Source organism: Aythya fuligula, chromosome 1 (assembly GCF_009819795.1).
Source record: "Aythya fuligula isolate bAytFul2 chromosome 1, bAytFul2.pri, whole genome shotgun sequence".
NCBI classification, from domain to species: Eukaryota; Metazoa; Chordata; class Aves; order Anseriformes; family Anatidae; genus Aythya; species Aythya fuligula.
In genome coordinates this window covers 128,931,137-128,950,560 of record NC_045559.1, presented here as the reverse complement: position 1 = coordinate 128,950,560, position 19,424 = coordinate 128,931,137, and the positions used below count along the sequence as shown (strand labels likewise).

General features: G+C 39.5%; 1 protein-coding gene across 1 annotated transcript in view; it reads left to right on the top strand.

The window, feature by feature from the left end:
* Positions 1–18,679, top strand: part of EGFL6 (EGF like domain multiple 6) — a 43,400-nt gene extending 24,721 nt beyond the window's left edge. The window contains exons 8-12 of the mRNA XM_032198477.1: positions 996–1,322; positions 12,145–12,225; positions 14,288–14,374; positions 17,047–17,312; positions 18,506–18,679. Coding sequence (XP_032054368.1) covers positions 996–1,322; positions 12,145–12,225; positions 14,288–14,374; positions 17,047–17,312; positions 18,506–18,601 — 857 coding nt within the window. The 3' untranslated portion in view covers positions 18,602–18,679. The remainder of the gene's footprint in view (positions 1–995; positions 1,323–12,144; positions 12,226–14,287; positions 14,375–17,046; positions 17,313–18,505) is intronic.
* The last annotated feature ends 745 nt before the right edge of the window (positions 18,680–19,424 follow it).

The window sequence follows — 19,424 nt, the reverse complement described above, 5'->3', positions numbered from 1 at the left end:
TCCCCTGGTGCAACTTTAGCCCATTACCCTTGCCCTATCGATAAAAGGCTTGTACCTTGAAATAGCACATTGACAAGGAGAGCATGATGTGAAAATCAGGACTGCTATGTAAATGTTAAAATATCCTCTTACCACTAACAGTTTTGAAGTTTTCTGCCTGGGTATAAAGGATATTTGACTTCATTATACTCTATGATGGACCAAGAATGGGGAAAATTCCCCAATTTTTTTTTTTCGTTTTGAACAATCTTGATTGACTTTTACCCCACAGAAGTTATTCACTTCTGCCAGCCTTTGTGTTTTTGAGCAGGATCAGAAGTTGCAAGATACTACAAGGCTGGATTTGCTTTTAGTATTTTGTAGTCAAAAGGAATCATAAAACAGTTACAATCTCAGAAAATTGTATATTTACATTCTAGTCCATCATTGAATTGCAAGAAGATAATAATTTGGAGTTCTCAGATGCCTCTCTGAAGTTTAGACCTAAATGAAATGTGATGAATCAGTTTGATATATCTCCTCTCAAAATATACTCTATTTCAGTGTCTTTCAGCCTTCGGTGAAAGAAACATTAGGTAAGAGTAAATTCTCTACTATGAGGGAGGGTGATGAGGTCCTGGAACAGGTTTCCCAGAGAAGCTGTGGGTGCCCCATTCCTGGAGGTGTTCAAGGACAGGCTGAATGAGGCTTTGAGCAACCTGGTCTAGTGGACCAGGAGGGTTGGAACCAGATGATCCTTAGAGGCCCCTTCCAATCCAAACTATTCTGTGATTCTATGATTCTAAATCAAACAGCGTGCTGTCTGTACAACAGAGGTAAATGCCTAACTAGTGCATTCGTATTTAGTTCTGTGCAGAGCTGAACATAAATCTCACAGGAGAGAATTTAACTGTGTAGGTCTACGGATGCTGTAAAGAACACCGGGGTGCCATTTATGAATGTGATTGCTGGATGATTCATTAGGCCAACATTTAATATTTTCTTCTTGGTTCTAGTTATCCCTGAAAAGTCGGTGAAGGAAATTCCAAGAATACCTGGAACAGCTAAGGACACAATTAAGAAACTTCTTGCCCATAAAAACAGTGTGAAAAAGCACAAAGCAATCAAGAATGTGATCCCAGAATCAGCGATGACACCACCTTCTAAGACCCACTTGCAGTCACTGGACTATGAAGGTGGTATTGATCTTGGTGGGAGCTACACCATGGAAGAGAAAGAAACTGAAGTTACTATAGAAGAGGCAGAGGAGACAGACAAGGAAGAGAATGAAGATTATGAGAATCAGATTGACCATGAGCAAAGTCTAAGAGGAGATGTCTTTTGTAAGTTTCTCCATTTTTATACTGGTTTTAATGCAAATATTTATATAAACACTAAAAAAATAGTCACCAAACATTATAGCTATTTTATCCTAATTTACTTGTAGAAAATGAATCTAATATAGGTACTGTGAGATTTCAGGTTGGAAATTAGGAGAAATTTCTTCTCAGAAAGAGCCATCAGGCATTGGACTGGGTTGCCCAGGGAGGTGGTGGAGTTACCGTCCCTGGGGGTGTTCAAGGAAAGGTTGGACCTGGTGCTTAGGGACATGGTTCAGTGGGTGACACTGGTGGTAGGGGGATGGTTGAACCAGGTGATCTTGGAGGTCTTTTCCAACCTTAATGATTGTAGGATTCTATGAAATTTAGTGAATCTTCCTTTATTAGAGGAAATAGTCTGCAGTCAATGTTGACAGAAGGGAGTGTGCCTCTCAGTCACTCTGCCAGCTGTTCTTTCACAGCAGCTTACATGTAGCTTTTCCTCATTTCCTTCATAGAAGCCCCAATAAAAAAGGATATTTTGCTGTTTCATTACGCATAAAACAACAATTAGATTTGATTCATTATAGGCATATTCATGTATTGTTCAGAGGAAAAACATATTCTATGGTGTCTTTATGTTTCAAATAATGTAGACTATACAGTAGGCACCACTGTAGTTCATAGCTTTTGCACCAGAAAAATAATGTCATGAATCACCAGAGGGGTTTTTATCCCTTTTGTTTACATGCAAGAATTTATTTGAATGGGCACATTTAAAACATTTGATGGTGTCTGAGCAGGTATCTTGCTTAATTTCTGACACTAGTCATTTATCAGGAAGATTGACATGTTTCCTTAGTCCACTTTCTGGTGTTTTCTTTCAATCACTATGTTGTATGATACACATTTTCTTGCCATGTTGTTCTCAATTTTCAAATGCATTTTAATTTTATTTTTATCTGGCTCATTCAAATATTCTTCAAGGGGGTGGCAAAAACATGCAATATGAAAAATGCATCCTGTTAATAATTTATTCATGATACTTTTTCTTCTCCAAAGCATAGAAAAATAACAAACATTATCTCCCAGTAATTAAGATTATGCACCATATTTCATAATGATATAAATGAACACAAATGGAGTTTAAGTTAGAACTCAAGTTGTTGCTATTGGATTCAAAAAAACACATGCACATGTGTTCTTGAAAAGGAAAGATCATTTTAAAGTCCTCTAGAAACATGGTCTGTAATATTGCTATTGTAGGAAAGCCAAGAACAAATGCGATTAATCATTTAAATACATTTGAGAATACAGGCTTCTTTGCCCAAGGCACTATTCTCATAAAATTACCTTTTTCTTTTTTTTTTTTTTATTTAAAAAAAAGTCAATGGAAATTGGTCTGTTTCAGTTTAGGCTAAGGGTATAGCTTAATACTGCTTCCCCAAAGTATGCTAGAGAGCTGATAAACAGAGTAAAGTCAGGTGTTTGTTCACGAATCTCCTCCCTTTCTGCAAATATTAACAACAGTGACTGCTTGTGGCATATTTCAAGTTTGCTGACAATGCCAAACTGGGGAGAGCGACCTATAAGCTAAAGGGCAGCGCTGTCGTTCAGAGGGACCTGACAGGCTGTTGCAGTGGGCTGACAGGACTATTGTGAAGTGCAGCAAATGCAAAGGCAAAGAAAAGTGTCATGCAACATTACAGACGTGGACTGCCTGCTTATAAAGAAGCTTTGCAGAAAAGGACTAGATGGTATTGTTAGATAAATTGAAGAATGTGAGCCAGCAAGGTGTCCTTGTGGCCAGGAAGGCCAACCACACCCTAGGCTGTGTTAGCAAGGTAATGAGCAGATTAAGAGAAATGGTTCTTCCTTCTCTTTGGCACTTGGGAGACCACATCTGAGGTGCTGTACCCAGTTTTGGGCTCCCCTTTACAAGAAAGACATGGACATACTGGCATGAGTCTGGCAGTGCTCCACCAAAGTCAGGGACTTGGAACATGCAGCATATGAGGAGAGGCTGAGAGCCACTGGCTTCTTCAGTCTTAATAGAAATGGAACGTTATGGAGAAGGAAAAGCCAGACTTTTCTTGAAAATATAAAGCAACAGGACAAGAGGCAATGGATACATGTTGGAACAAAAGAAATTCTGATTAGTTATAAGGAAAATATTTCTTTTTTCTTTTGAAGTTGGATGAAAATTGGTGCAGGTGTGAAATATGCATCTTTGAAAATACTCACAATTTGACTGATCTGGGCCTTGAGCAACCACCTGATCATCAGGTCAGACCAGGTGACCTACTGAGGTCCCTTCCGACCTGTATGATTTTATCATTTGTTCTATTCTTTCAACCTAGCATTTCAAAGTAGTATCAAAAATAGTGTTAGGTAGTGTGTGTAGAGCTGCACACTATGTAGACCTTCCTGTTCTGGAAGACACTTAAATGCTTCTCTAATACTGTAAACATATAAAGTCACAAATCAGGAAGCAGCAATATTTCCAAAGTACCCAAACAGCTGCCACCTAGCCACATGCATGTCAGCTTTTAGCAAGATCAAATGGTGAAAATACTCAGAACTTACTTCCCTCCTCAAGTCCTTCCTTGCACAAGAAGAAAAGCCCAGGATGGGATTACTAAAGAAAGTGAAGAAAAGATAGATAGAGCTCACTCATGGTGGGCCCTTGGCCTACTGAGGGTCCTCCTCTGACCTTATGACTGTCAGAGGCAGGAGGCAATTGGATGCATACAGGCCAACACAAAAAGAGAACTGCAAAATACTGAAGTAAACACACACATACACACACATGCCAGCCTGAGGAATTATGTTTGTGCTTCCAACTGATAAATTAGGAAGCTCAACTGGCATTCAGGAGACCCCCTAATTCAAAATGCATATTGCACAGACAGCTGGGACTGTGCACCCACCTTGCTTTCTTCAGTGAGTATCTTCACCTCCAGGCTTTGCTCAATCTCCATTTTTTGTGAAAGGTTTCTGGCTCATGGTGCCATGACTTCAAAGCTGATGTGCCTGTGAAAACCACTTTTCCTCTGGCCAGCTACACCAGATGCATTTGCTAAGCCCAGCGTACCTCCTTACCCAGGTAGCAGGGTCAGGAACTGAAGCCAAATTGGTGTTTAAGTTTTCACTGGATGGCAAGCTAACCCTGGACCAGCTTTACCATACTGGCACAGCCAAATACATGTGAGTCTCAGATAAAAGGGTTAGGAGACTTACATGTACCTCTGTTCTCTCACAAGGAAACCCAGGTCTTCTGATGACCAGTCTTGTAATATTAGAGAATGCTGTTTCACACACATTTCCACTGAAAGACTAGCCTAGAGGAGGACACAATTCTTCCCAGTCATGCTAATTATTCCAAAGCTGGTCATACTTTTGCAGAATATAGGGAGAAAGTGAACAGAAACCAGTTGCAATATATATGGCAACTTGTGTTAAGACTAGGTTCACAAGTACTCGATCTTCTTCATGAAGAAGAAGATTTACCCTCATCAAGAGTGTGTTTGTCAATATTTCTGATTTCTGTAGGGATGGGAGTTATTCTTTCAAAATAGAATTCCAAGAATGTTGTTGATATAGCATTTTTAGGGACATAGTACTCTTAGTAGTTATTCTAAATAATAAATCAAATATTAATAAATAATACTGTTATAAGATACTGATACTTCTATTCAAAATTCTGTGCCATAAAGGACTGTGGGATTTTTCACTTCCTTGGTTACAAAGGGAGTATAACAGATAATAATAATAACAGTAATAATAATCCAAGTCAGCCCTCCTATTCCTTTCTTCCTTTCTGTGATACATGGATTAATGGATCGAGGGAAGCAGCCCAGACAGCTCAACAGGTTTATTCTGTAACCTGGTTGGAACAGCTAGGAAAAACTGCCAGAAATTGTAAACCTGAGTATGGTCACCCTGTTTGGTTAGAGCTCAGGTCTTTGCCGGTAGATATAAGAGAACGTACTGACCTGTACTGGGCTGTGTGACCCAATGCAACTGCAAAGGGTCAATCATGTCACCTTCCTGTTGAATACTCACTGCCATGCAGTTTGGAGTGGATTCATTTCCAAGTTTCCAGTTTGAGTAAGGGCACACCAGGAAAATCCTTTGTCCACAGCAAAAGCTAAGTCAAGATAACGCACAAGAGATTTTTGTAATGAAGTTTAATGGACTTCATTTTCAAGGACTTTCTCAACCAAGCCAGAACATTTGAATACCATATGCCTGGGCTAAGCAACAGCTATCCGTGGCTACAAATCTCTGTGAAATTGCTTCTACAACTGACGGTAGTGACTATGACTATTATTGCTTGAAAATATTAAAGCATTGTGATTTATCTGCATTTTTCCCCTACTCTCTTTGTTCTAGTCATATTTGACTGGAATTTTAAATTAGTAATGTAAGGGATTTATATGGTGAGCATGCCGGTGAGATTTTACTTTGCCAGGGGGAGCTGACAGAAGATTTGTGTGCTTCTTTGTACAGGGAAACTACTATGGCCAAGATGTAGTTTCATTAAGTATGTGAACTTTATTTATGGTGTTCTGTTTTGATCCCAACTATGTATAGGACTTAAGGTGTCATGCCATTTGCATTTTTCTTTCAGGTTGGGTTGCAGGTATTAATTGTATTTCCTTTCCTTTTAAATTGCCATATGCCATTCTTGATTGTTAACGTACTAAAATTTAGACAGTTCATGGGTTTAATTGATTGAACTTCCGGCTTTAATATTACTTCATTTTTAATGGTATTGAATGATCCTTCGGAGTACAGGATTATCTCAAACTTACAGCTGCTAATTTTACACATCCTTTTTTTCCTCCTCTGCTGATGTGTATTCAGCAGTGATTCCTTTACTACCACATTAAGTTCCTCTGTACAATCCCCTGAAGTATCCACACTGCATTTGCCTTTTGTATTATTAAAAATTGTATTGTTTGTCTTCCAGGAAGGGGAGTTAATTAGGAAAAATGGATAGTTCACACTTTTCAGAGGTCCTAATTATTATTTTTAAAATTGAGCGTTATTTATCATGGTAACTTTACAACATCTTAAATGTATGGGGAGCCATAGGGAAATGCTGTAGGGGAAAAAATAATAATAAAAAATTATATTAGGATTTAAATTATTAAAACAGGCCAAGTATCAAAATGCAGGATGTATATGAAAACTTCTACTCATTTTTTTTAAAATGCAGTAGTTTAAGATAGCAGAATACAGCCCTCAACATTTATGAAATGTCAAAATTATGGTTATCTGTGAAAACTTTTTTTCTTCTTACATTTTTATACCTTTTGATAGTCTTTAATGACTTTAAATGTGTGTTTTCCTTGGTATCTTTACCTTGTTCAGTGCGAAGGAGGAATCTGTCCTGCTGTGCAGAATAGTTCAATAAACAGCACTCTGTCCTACTGATTGCAAAAGTTGCAGATGCATAAAAAATGAGGGCTGCACAGGAAAGGGGAAGAAAGGTTGTCATTCCATGTTCTGAGTAGTGTTTGTTCCTTATTTTCTTTGTGAGATGAGATCCTAAGGTCTGATTTCCTGAAGTGATAAACACCCACAGCTACAGTTATTAACTCAGTAGGAACTGCTTTTAAACGGTGGTATAAAACACAATGGACATTGAAATGTCAAATCCCAGATGTCATACTCTGAGTGTGCATACCTAGCAAACAAATCAACTTCCTGGGCTCCCTAAGAGTCATACAAGAGTTAATATTTGTAAAACACAAGGGTATAATCTAGCCAACTGTGTTAATTACCAAGCTTCTTCCTTTGATAGCACCAAGAATGATAAGGAGGTTTTTGCTTTCTGGTTCATTTGGCAATAATGTAAGTGGGCTGCTTATCTTATGGATTCTAGGCTCTTAATTCTGAACAAGAGAACTCTTCCAGTTAATCAGGATGTTGGCTGTTAATCTCAGTCTTTTCTGATAATTAGACCCCTGTGCAAGCAAATAATGATATACTGAATGTATAGGAAGCTAGTCTTCATTTTACTACCTATTATATTGTTTGACTTTTTTATAGTGCCCACTCTGGTTTTCTGGTTGTTTTTGTTTTGTTTTGTCTTGTCTTTTAATGAGCTTTGAACATCAGAGAGCAGTGATAGACAAGAACTGTTGTTGTGAGAGTTCCCACATGCCACAGTTGTAAACACTTTAGGACTGTGTGTGTTAGAATTATTAACAGTGAGTTATTTCTCCAAGATTTTGTGTTATTTTTACATTTAGACTAACTAGACTACCTAGGAAAAAACAGGCATAGGCATTTTCCAGGGGATGGAAAAAACAGCCACAGCAAGAAACAAAAATGTACCACATTCCCCACAACTAGCTTCATTAAATATTTGGGTGCCTGTATTCCTGCTGTATGTCTGTTCTTCCAGTATTGTCGCCTCAGGATGCTATGGGTGATTTATAAGTATAGACCCATTAGCAGGGAAAAGAATAAAGATTTGAGGATAGCACATGCGTTACTGCAGACAAAAATAAAATAACTTTCAAGCTATAAACCAAACTATATTTTTTTCAGACAAAATATTATTTCCAGGAGTATTAAATGCACTGTAAGTAATCTTATATACCGTTGTTGGCAAAGCAGAGAGGTGAAGCCAAGTGCACATAAAGGAAAATCTGTCCTTTAGTACCAGAGTCACTTAGCTGTGGTGTTCTGTTTCTGAAGCATGTCCCTGAAACAGTGCTGCACAGCTATTGTACTCAACTTCTGCTCATTGGGTTTGGGTTTTTTTGGGTTTTGTTTTCACTTGGGCCTTGTAAAATTGCAGCTTATCCAAGCAGTGCATTTCCAGATGTGCTCCTGAAGATTTCCTGTTGCTATTGTGATCTCATTATCCTTTATTTGACTTGTAGACTGGCTTGAGGGTCTGTCTACATGATAGTTTGCAGGTGGACCTGAGCTCACTCCAAGCAATCCGAGTGCAAGGCAGCTCCAAACAAGTCAAGTAGTCAGAGCAGGTTGCTAACAAACCTGTTCGACAAGCAAAGGGAACTGCTGTCTGCCTGCACTTCGAGGAGGACACTGCTGTGCAAAAGGATATGCTTGAACCTAACTAGCTCTTTTGCTACACCTTGTAGTGGTGGTCTGTCACCTTTCTTTACTTAGCTACCTGAAGTTCCCCTGACAGGAGGAATGGCTGAAAGGTGGCTCTCAAAACTGACCTGTTTCTTTATGTGCAGCTCTCCCTGGAAGCCTGTTGTTTTTAAAGTGGAATTCTGAACTTCTTTTATCCAAATTTCATTTTTAATTTGTTTCTAAATCCCCTTCATAGCACTCTATTTATGCATGTTTATATTAGTGCAATGTCTGAATGCTTCTTTTTACTTTTGCATGTGTTTTCTGAAGGTATTCCTAAGAAGTGTCCCCATGACTGCAGTCATGTCATCAGTTATTTCAGAGTCGGTTTAAGTGAGCCCTATTATTTTTATGCAAGTATGTTCCTCGGGACTGCTTCAACCATCTGATCTAGCTGGGACTGTTGCATTTTGCAGGAAGTCTCTTTACTAGACACAGTTCCTGCAGTCAATACAATTGACAAACTGCACCTGATGTGACTCAAACCGAGAGATTTCTTTTCCTCAGAGCAGGGGCATTACTCAGACATATGTCACAGACAGCAACACTGACTTTCTTGCAGACCCAGGAGCCTGTGTCAGCAATAAGCTGACTGTTCTCAGGAACAGAACATCACCAATTTACTTACGCCCAGCTTGTCAGGCACTCAGAGGCACAGCTCCTATGGAAATTGGTGGTAGTTAGTTATAGGTATACAGGTATCCCTGAGGACCTGGGCATTAATTCACTCTGCCATTAATTCCTGCTCATAAGGTTAACCCATCGTAACTCGTAAGAGTATAGTGATGGCAGCAGCACTAAAGAATGTGTAGCACCCTGGTGCAAAGGGGTTTATATGTAACTGGAGATAATAGGATCGCTAGTGCTGCAGACACATTGGTGGGGGGTACCAGCAGGAAAGAAAGAAAGGGTGGACTCTGCTGCACCTGAAGTGGGACTTAAGTGAGCTTTTGTTGGTCAGAGTGTGTTCTTATGGAACAAGAGACAAGGACTCTCTGGAAGGCCTGCATTTCTCCAAGCACCACTGGAACGCAGAAGAGCTGAAAAGTGCAAGCCTAGCTCCTGCCCAGGACTTAGGAGGGACAGACCTTGTATTCTGGTTATGTCCCATGATGGTCCAATGTCAAACATAGGCACCTTCCAAGAAGTAAGACTTCTTGAAAACGTTTCTGTAAGCTGAAGCATACAGTTTCTCATAACTCGCTAGTGATATCCTCCAGTAAGTGGAGAACCTGACTATACTGCCTGACACTGAAAGCAAAAATAGATTTGGATATAAAATTTTACTCTTTTTATGTACATGACAGTTCTTCACGGGAAGCATTTGCTGCACACAGGTACACCTGCATGTATATCCCTCAAGTGAATTCAAGTGTAATTCAAAAACTTTGTAAATAAATAATTCTGGCAGCTGCTATCTTCTGTTAAATTGCTCTGGTCTTTCCAGAACTGTTCATATTTTAATAACTTTCTTCATTTTGGCAAGGGTTTTCACAGCCTGAGCCTCTTTCACACAGTAGGAGGCCAAGTTTATGGCATGACAGTAAACTTAACACCTAAGCACTTTGCACATATTCTTAAATCTGTATATCTAGACATATATTAATTTGGAGAAAGATATATTAATCTTCGCCTTAAGTAAGAATATTATCCAGGTGATTTAAGTAGTGGTCCAGGTGAGGAGAAGGCTGCAAGGGCAACAAGAGGGGACACGCTCCTGGCAATTCATCAGAAAGCTCATAAGATTGAATGAGTCTCCTTTCTTGGCTCAATTCAGTCCCTCTGGAACTGCCTCCAGGGTTTCGTCATTGCTGTGTGTTTTCCCTGGTGTACACGTAGAACATTTTTTTACACTTTTGAGGGAGAAGAAAGGTTAAGAAAGAATATATTCATTATGGTACTAGGAGGCTCTGGTTTGCAGGGTTTGTAAGCATATTCTTAAACCTGAGCGTGTGCTTACAACTTCTAATATGCTGGCGTATTTTGGTGGGAAGCCCTAGATAAGTGGAACTCACTGGAACAAACTCCCAACTGAATGAATGTGCATGTATATGAAAGTCATGGCTTCTAAAATAGTTGGCATTTGCAGCTTCCTAGTAGCATGACTAATACAGAGCTGAGTAGAGAGACCTATGCCCATTTCCATAGCTCCTACCACCTGGCACTGTTGAGGAAGCCTGAGCTTTTCTTAGTGCTGCTGCCCATATGGCTGAAAAAGTGAACTTACAGCAGGCTTTCCACTAGCACCTTTTGTAAGCAGTATTCCAAAGAATCATCCTTCCCTCCTCCCTCCTTATGCTTCCCATCCTTCCTTGGCCTCAAGTTGCACCAGGGGAGGTTTAGGTTGGAAATGAGGAGACATTTCTTCTCAGAAAGAGCAGTCAGGCACTGGGATGGGTTGCCCAGGTAGGTGGTGGAGTCACCATCCCTTGGGGTGCTTAAGAAAAGGTTGGACATGGTGCTTGGGGACATGGTTTAGTGGGTGACATTGGTGGTAGGGGGATGGTTGGACCAGATGATCTTGGAAGGCTCTTCCAACCTTAATGATTCAATGATTCTTCTTGTATTCACAAGTATGTATGTATCCATCACAGGTAGCATCTGAATGTGTGTTTACAGCAGATAGAGTCCTCTGCCACTGAAAGTAGGCAATGGCCTTGTGTGATTAGTTACTTACGTGGGCACCACACGGAGTTGAGGTCATCTTTTTTTTTAGTGTGCACACTTTTCCAGTCACCACTTAAAATAATACAAAAGAAGCTTAACCACAGAACTTCAAAAATACTTAGGCCCCAGGTTGACAATCCATGGAATATAAGAGTTTGCAAGCTTCTTCTACCTTTGTAGCTCAACAGACATGAGAGGTTTTTTCTTCATCTCTCAGGCTGCAGCTGTTTTTTGTTTTTTTTTCATTTCTTTCAGTTCCTCCTTTAGTCTGATATTGTAGAGAAAGCACCTAACATTCCAACTCTGTACCAACTCTTCCAGTTTGGCACAGGACAAGTCAATCATTTTTTACAAAAGAGCTTGCTCAGGATTTTCTACCACATCTGGCAATCAAAACATCAGGCTGTGCTTGCCAGCTGATGCAGGCAGTGTGAGGAAGATGCAGGGCAGTCACTGCACCTTTCCTTCCCAACAGACAGTAGAGCTCATGAGGCCTGCAGGAGAACACGTGCCCCAGGAAAGAGCATAGCTTTGGAAAAATCATCCCCTAGAGCTCCTATTACAGATGTCCCTCACCTGAACTCACAGCTGCGGGCCTTTGGTCCCCCAAAGTTTATGGCTTTTTACAAAGTTTCTCACGTTACCCATTTTTTTGAGGTTCTTGTTTCCAAACTGCTGCCAAGCCATTCAGTCATTGGCTTTGCTATCTCATGGTGTTCATCTACAGCAAGATGAAATTTGCTTGAAATTTTTCAGCAAGAAAGCAGGTCATCGTGCCAAAGAAAGATCATGTGCAAAGATATTTGACCTTGCAAACCTTGCAACTCCATTGCCCACATGTTAGAAGGCACAGTGATGTGGAAATTAGCAATTTAAGCAACATTTTAATATTCAGAGTTAGTATCCAACTGGGGTTAGAAATGTTATTTCGGTGGTGGAGTGAAAAACACATACATTGAATTATTTAAATAAACTATGGCAACTGGTATAAAGGAAAAAAGTTCCATTTTCTGTTCCTGTTATGATTCAGCACTTGATGAGTTGTTTTCACCAGTTCCCCAGGGTAAAGAAGCAGCCGCCTTTGGCCCTCTCCTGGCACAGAGAAAAGTTCCAGTTTCGAGACCAGAGCAAGAAGGTACTTTATTTTTATTCTGTAATATTTATTTTCCTGCATATTGCATGGTTTCATAACAATCTGTATCACCTAAGCTTCAGAAACTCTTTAAGTCTTTAGCATAAAACAAAAGCTTAATGAACATTTAGAGACAATATCTGGTGAATATCTGGCAAAACCTTTCTGTCAGTTCCAGTGTGAGAATCTGGTTCTGTGTCCTTTTCAAAACATCCTTAACGGTTGATAAGACATGTATAGAATGTCCCCCCACATGGAAAAATGACTTGCAATTGAATTTTACTTATTTATTTCGGAGTCATGAAAAAATAAGGTAATTTTGGTTACTTACAAAATGCAGCCATGTTAGAGGAGTGCTGCATAGCACACAACCATATCCCAAAGTCCTTCAGCTATTTTCTTTTTTTTGGTCTTGTAATCAACAGGAATGAGCATCCTCTGAACAAGACTGGATAAGTATTTACCCTAAATTTTAAATAGCCTAAATAAATTCATGATAGCTCCCAGTTCATCAGTAAGTTCTGTGGGTATCAGAGTAAGGTGATACTCTGTTCTTTTTCACATTAAAAAAAAAAAAAAAAAAAAAAAAAAAAAAAGTTGTAAAATCATTCAGTGGAACATACAAGGCCCAAGACCTGCCAATTTATGTACACAATTTAAATTTCTGACATGCCCTAGGAAACTACTTCACACATTTGCTAGCATAAGACTGCACTGGCTTCTGGTAACTATAACAGATTGCAGAGTGTCTCAGGTCAAAGCAGAGCATACAAGCAGATCAGGGAGCACTCTCACCCTCTCTCCTGGTGGGAAACAGTTCTTCTGCGATTTTGCCAAAATCAAGTCTGTGACTTGATTTTAAGTCGTGCAGCCTTTCTGAGGTAAGTGGAGCTAGCAAGAAGCTAAAAACAGGCTTTGGACAGAATGATGAAGCTGACTGTAAGGATCTGATTACGAGAGCCAGGAAAAAAAAAAAAAATCCAAGGAGGGAACTGAGAGATCATATTGAGCTAATGCATTTACAGGGTAGCAACTGTGGAGTCACTCTGTGGAGTCATGAGCGAAGTGTGCAGGGGCTGAAATGTTGGGATTCACTGCAGCTGAGATTCATTTTAGGACAAGGTGGGTTTCACCAAAAAACAATGGATATATGATTTCAGATCTTAAAAAGAAATAAAAAAGGCAATCATGCCAGCAGACATTTAGTGTGAGATAGTTTTTGTTGTTTATTTTGTTTTTGAAGTCAGAAAGTAGTGCTTTTGAAAACAAGACTTAAATTTATACAGTAATGCTCTTCAAATGTCATGTCCTGCACTTCTCTGTCTCATGATAAAATGCATGAAAAGCACAAGAAGGATCCCTCTTTCTAAGGAACTTGAGATGGCTGACATACTGTTCTTAATCTGATCTGTTATGCTGGCATTTTACAGTGTTTATTTCTTTATATATGATGCTTTTCATCTGCACAGTCACAAAGGCTGTGGTGTGCTCTGGATGATACATTTTTTGCAGCGTGCTCTAAAGATCAACTGATTTGGGCTATTTCCAGCTCTGTATAATATAAATTGAGTGCTGAAGTAAAGGATTCCTCTCATGGGAGGACAACTTCTTGCTTTCAGTGGAATGAACTGGAGCTTGTGCATCTCAGCTGATTACAGCTACAGCAGTGTCACATATGGAGAGAGTAAAGCTTGCAAGCTGGCAGATCCTAAACTACTTATGATGTTGAGAGTTCAAAACTGACATCTCAGACTACACCTGGCAATCAGCAGGCATTCAGTATACAAAACTCACAGCACATAAAATGATGTGCATATGGAAATTTGGCAGTAAAAAGTCACAACAGATATTTCTGTGAATTAAGGAAAGAATTACTACAGAAATTCTAGTGTTGTGTTTTTTTTGCAATTTAATCTAGGTCAACAGTATCCAAACTCAGATTGCACATAATTTTAGAATGACCTATACACTCATAACTAGGTGAATAAAAAGCAAATTATTTTTATCAGTACTTATAACACTCCACTTATCTCTGTGTCTCCATTGCCAATTTATTTTTTTCCAGTTGATTGCAGCTTCAGTCGAGGGGTCTGCGACTGGAAACAAGATACTAATGATGACTTTGACTGGAATCCTGCTGATCGAGATAGAGGTATTTAAATATCTTCCCTCTAGCCATGCTTTGATTTGGTGTCTCACCCCATCCAAAAAAGGGGGCATGGAGGAGAAAATGAAATAGAGAATTAATTTTCCTATCAGTGGGTTTTCTTTGTAAAGAAATAATCATAAAATAGAGGCAGCAGAGAAGGCTGGGAGTAGAAGCTGCTTCTTTGAAATATCTAGTGGCAATTGGTACTTAGTAATTTCAACACAAGGGAATTAAAAGATGAGAAAAAAGATTAGAAAATAATAATTGATAAGAATTTCAAGGTACAAAACAATGGGAAACATATTGGCTACATGTTGTGTTGCTCCAAGGCTGGTAGGACCTTTAACCACATATTTGCCATTTAGATTGATGTGGCAGTCTTGCCACTCACACGGCTTAGACATAGCACTGTGATAGCTCAGAGATCTCAAACTCCACAAGACAAAATAGTGAAGGCATTCCTTAGAGTGAAGCAAGGGCAGGGTGCTACTTAAGAAAAACTGATACCTAATGTCCTGGTTTCATCCAGGATAGAATGCATTTTCTTCATAGTAGCTGGCATGGTGCTGTGTTTTGGATTTAGGTGAGAATAATGCTGATAACACAGTGATGTTTTAGCTAGTGCAGTGCTTACACAAAGTCAAGGACTTTTCAGCTTCTTATGCTGCCCTGCTAGCAAGGAGGTTGGGGGTGCCCAGCTGGGCACAAGAAGCTGGGAGGGGACAGAATAGCTGACCCAAACTGGCCAAAGTGATAACCCATCCCATATGGCATCGTGCTGAATAATTAAAGCTGAGGGGAATTATCCAGGTGGTGCTGCCATTGCTCAGGGACTGGCTGGGCATCAGTCAGCTGGTGGTGAGCCGTTGCATTGCGCATCAGTTGTTTTGATTATTCTTTTTGTTATTATTGGGTTTTCTTCTCTCCTCCCCTTCTCTTCTCCCCTTTTCCTCAAGGGTCCATGCTGGGACCAATACTATTTAGTATCTTCATCAGTGATAGAGATAGTGGCATTGAGTGTTCCTCAGCATGTTCCCAGATGACACCAAGCTGAGGGCTGCAGTTGATATACTACATGGAAGGAATGTTATCCAGAGAGACCTTTACAGGCTTGAGGATTGCACCCATGTGAACTTCATAAAGTTCAACAAGATCAAGTGCACTTGGGTTAGGGCAATGTCCAATACCAATACAGACTGGGTAATGAGTGGATTGAGAGTAGCCCTGATGAGAAGGACTTGGGGATAGTGGCAGATGAAAAACTCAACATGAGCCAGCAATGTGTGCTTGCAGCCCAGAAAGCCAACTGTATCCTGGGCTGCACCAAAAGAAGTGTGGCCAGCAGGGCAAGGGAGGTGATTCTCCCCTCTGCTCTGCTCCTGTGAGACCCCATCTGGGGTGCTGCATCCAACTCTTCTGGGGCTCCCAACATGAAATGGATATGGACCTGCTAGAGTAAATCCAGAGGAGGGCCACAAGGATGATCAGAGGGCTGGAGCACTTCTCATATGAAGAAAGGCTGAGGGTTGGGGTTGTTCAGCCTGGAGAAGAGAACGTTCTGGAGAGACTTCACTGTGGTCTTTCAATAAATAAAGAGGGCTTATAAGAATTACAGAGATTTTACCTGAGCCTACAGTGGCAGAACAAGGGGTAATGGTTTTAAACTGAAAGAGGGTAAATTTAGGTTGGATATAAGACATTTTTCATTATGAGAGTGATGAGGCCCTGGCACAGGTTGCCCAGAGAAGCTGTGGATGCCCCATCCCTGGAATTGTTCAAGGCCAGGCTGGATGGATGGGGCTTTGGGCAACCTGGACTAGTGGGAGGTGTCCCTGCCCATGGCAGGGGTTTGTACAAGATGATCCTTAAGGTCCCTTCCAACCCAAACCATTCAGTGATTCTATGATTCTGTGATCTTCTCATGACACAAAAAATGTTGCAGAAGGTGTTACAGTGGGAACCAGTGGATTCCGTGGACCACTTTCTCCAAGTCCAACATACAGGTTCTCTGTCTCTTCCGTCAAAGTCTTTCCATCCCGTTTTTTCCTTGCTAATCCTTCCTCTCCTGCTCCTTGTATCTCCTTTCCCCCATCTCCTTTCTCTGTCCTGCCACTTCCAGGAAGACCTTACCCTGACCTTAACCCATTTTCCCAAACGTAGATCTGCTGATTATGACTTCATTTATGGGCCCAGATGTTTTATTTCTTTCTCTCTTTGTGTGTCTCGTTCATTCCATTGGTCCTACAGGATTTGTGGAATAAGCTGTCAGTTGCTTTATGAGTTTGTCATCACTACAGAGGACAGTGGGGAGAGTTTTGAGATAGCTCAAGTACTGGAAATGATCTGACCACAGAGGCACAGCAGCATGTTTCAAGCTATTGCATTTGAAAAAACTGGGTTGATTTTGCCTTTGAAAGACACAGACAATTGCAATGCAAGGAAGAATGACTGTAATTGCCAGTGAAATATGAACTCATCTCCTTTGTAAACTGATCTGACTTCCAACAGTGCAGGCTGATTCCTTGTAAAGTATAATCCCTGCTGCTTTTCTCCAGTCTGATTTTAAATTATTCAAGTAACACAGCTTCTACTTATTTTCTTAGCAAAATTTTACTCAATTTGCTAATAAATAGCTCAAGTTGATTAAAGTTGTATTTTCTTTCTTTTGTTACAAGGTGATGGGTACTACATGGCAGTTCCAGCCTTTGTGGGCCACAAGAAGGATACGGGACGTCTAAAACTTCTCCTCAATGACCTCAAACCAAAGAGCAGCTACTGCTTGATTTTCAGTTATCGACTTGCTGGCGAGAGAGTGGGGAAACTTCGAGTGTTCCTCTCCAACAAAAAAACTGCTCCTGTCTGGGAGGAGAACAAAGGGAAAGATGAAAGGTGGAGAACTGGAAAAGTAGAAATATTTCAGGGGGCTGAAACAACCAACACTGTAAGTACAACACAGTTCATAAGCCAACTACCATAACCAACAGCTTAATTTCCCAATCCTGGAATGTTGCGCCAGCTGTTTTATAGGCATCACATACTGGCAGTTGAACAACTTATGTGGAATGGGAAACAGGAACACAGATTTTAGGAAGCAGAAAAGTTATTATCTGGTTGTAATTTCATAACTGAATTGCCCCAGTTGGTTAGGACACTAATGCCAGTAATTCTATCATTTTGTAAAAACTACATCAGACCATAAATTGTCACAGTCAAAATATGTTTAATATATAATGCAACAGAAGGCACGCATATATCCCTGGAAAAATGAAAAATATCCCCATTTCATAAAAAAAGGACGCTCTCAAACCACATTATCCAGACCATTAGTTCAAAAAGAGACATCATTTATTACCAAGAACAGACAATCACCCTAGGAGCAGGACATGCTAGCCAGCAGGGAGCACTGTGCCCTGATGTATATCTGAAAACTACCTCAATCAGGGCTTCAGCAAGTTTCTCCTTGAAATTTTAGAGCCTGATTGTAATTTACGTGACTGAATGTCTTCAATGCTGTGCAAAGGGTTATGCGGCACAGTTGAATACTGTGAGCATAAAGGAAATGCTAGACATTTTCAGGGTTCTTTGCACTACTAGAAAGATGTAGAAGAGCCGTTATGTAATTAAGAATCAGACTACAAAAAATAAAACATGGACATCCTATTCATAAAATAAATTTACTATATGTGTGTGTGTGTATATGTTGCTATAACTAGTAACCCATTTTGTATATCGTAGTTAGATACATATGTATGTACCAGATATATATCCAGAGAGATGGAAAATGAATAATTGTAATGTCTTCAAGTAAAGGGGGGAACTAACATCACATACTGTGATAGTGTTACATTACTATAATAGGATTTCACTCAATTTGCATTGTCTTTGTACAATGAAAATAAGTAATCTTATTAAATGAATCCATTTGGTGCTGTAAATCTGTGCAGAGGATTATCAGCCTAGTTCAAATAATACTCACAAATTTTAAAAGCTGCAAGGATTTGAGTCATTAAGTCTTTCCTGTATTGTAATAAAACATTCCTCAAATATAGCATTGTAACTAATTACTTTTAAAAGTTGCTAAATGGTTGGATAAACTACATTTTCACTGTTAATACATCTCTTTCCTTATGACAGATCACTTTTGAATCAGAACGTGGGAAAGGCAAAACTGGAGAAATTGGAGTGGACAATGTTATACTAGTTTCCGGTCTGTGCCAAGAAGAGACCTGATAATGGATATTTGAGTATACTGGATTTATTCCTATTTTAAATATTTACATTACTAGTAGTTTATTTTTTTTTTTATAATTTTCATTACAAAGAAATGAAAATATAAAAACTGTGCCTTGAACTTAATGCAGCAATGCAAACAAAAACTGATGTGCAACATGCAGAGAACACTTTTTAATGAATTATTCTAATACATGGTTTGAGTGAAGCACTACTGTATTTTAGCATTCAAGGTCAGGGTTTCTAAAGTATTAAAATATTTGTCTAGCTTTATTACAAATTCTATATGCTTTCATTCCTTAAATCTCTTTTCAAGGCTATTCTTAAGTCTTCTATCGCTTTCCTCTACTTCACAAGAACATAAAGCAGTATTTAAGAGGATATTACTACTTCTAGTGATGTAATTTTAACTTCCTGATTAGTGTGAAGATATTAAATTTATTCAACAGGTAAGAGGAAAGAGAGAAGCTCTTTTCTGTCTTGACGGAGCTGAATTTTAAGTGGAATCATGTCTTTGAGGAATGTTTTCATTGCTAATAAAGTATTCAAGATACCTTATTTGTCATCAGTGTCTTTGAGTTACACAAACCACTGTTTAGAAATGATCCTTTTACATTGTTATAAACATGTAATGTTCATCACATACAGGCAATGTTACCAACTGGCATTGGAAAAACAACAACAACAGCAAAAAGAATGACCCATTATACTTAAGAAACCTCGTATTATGTACTGACCTTCAGGAGCAAACTGAATCCAGGTTCCAGCTGGATTGCAGACCTCCTTTACCCCATAAAGGCATGAAACAACTGTTTTCATTTTC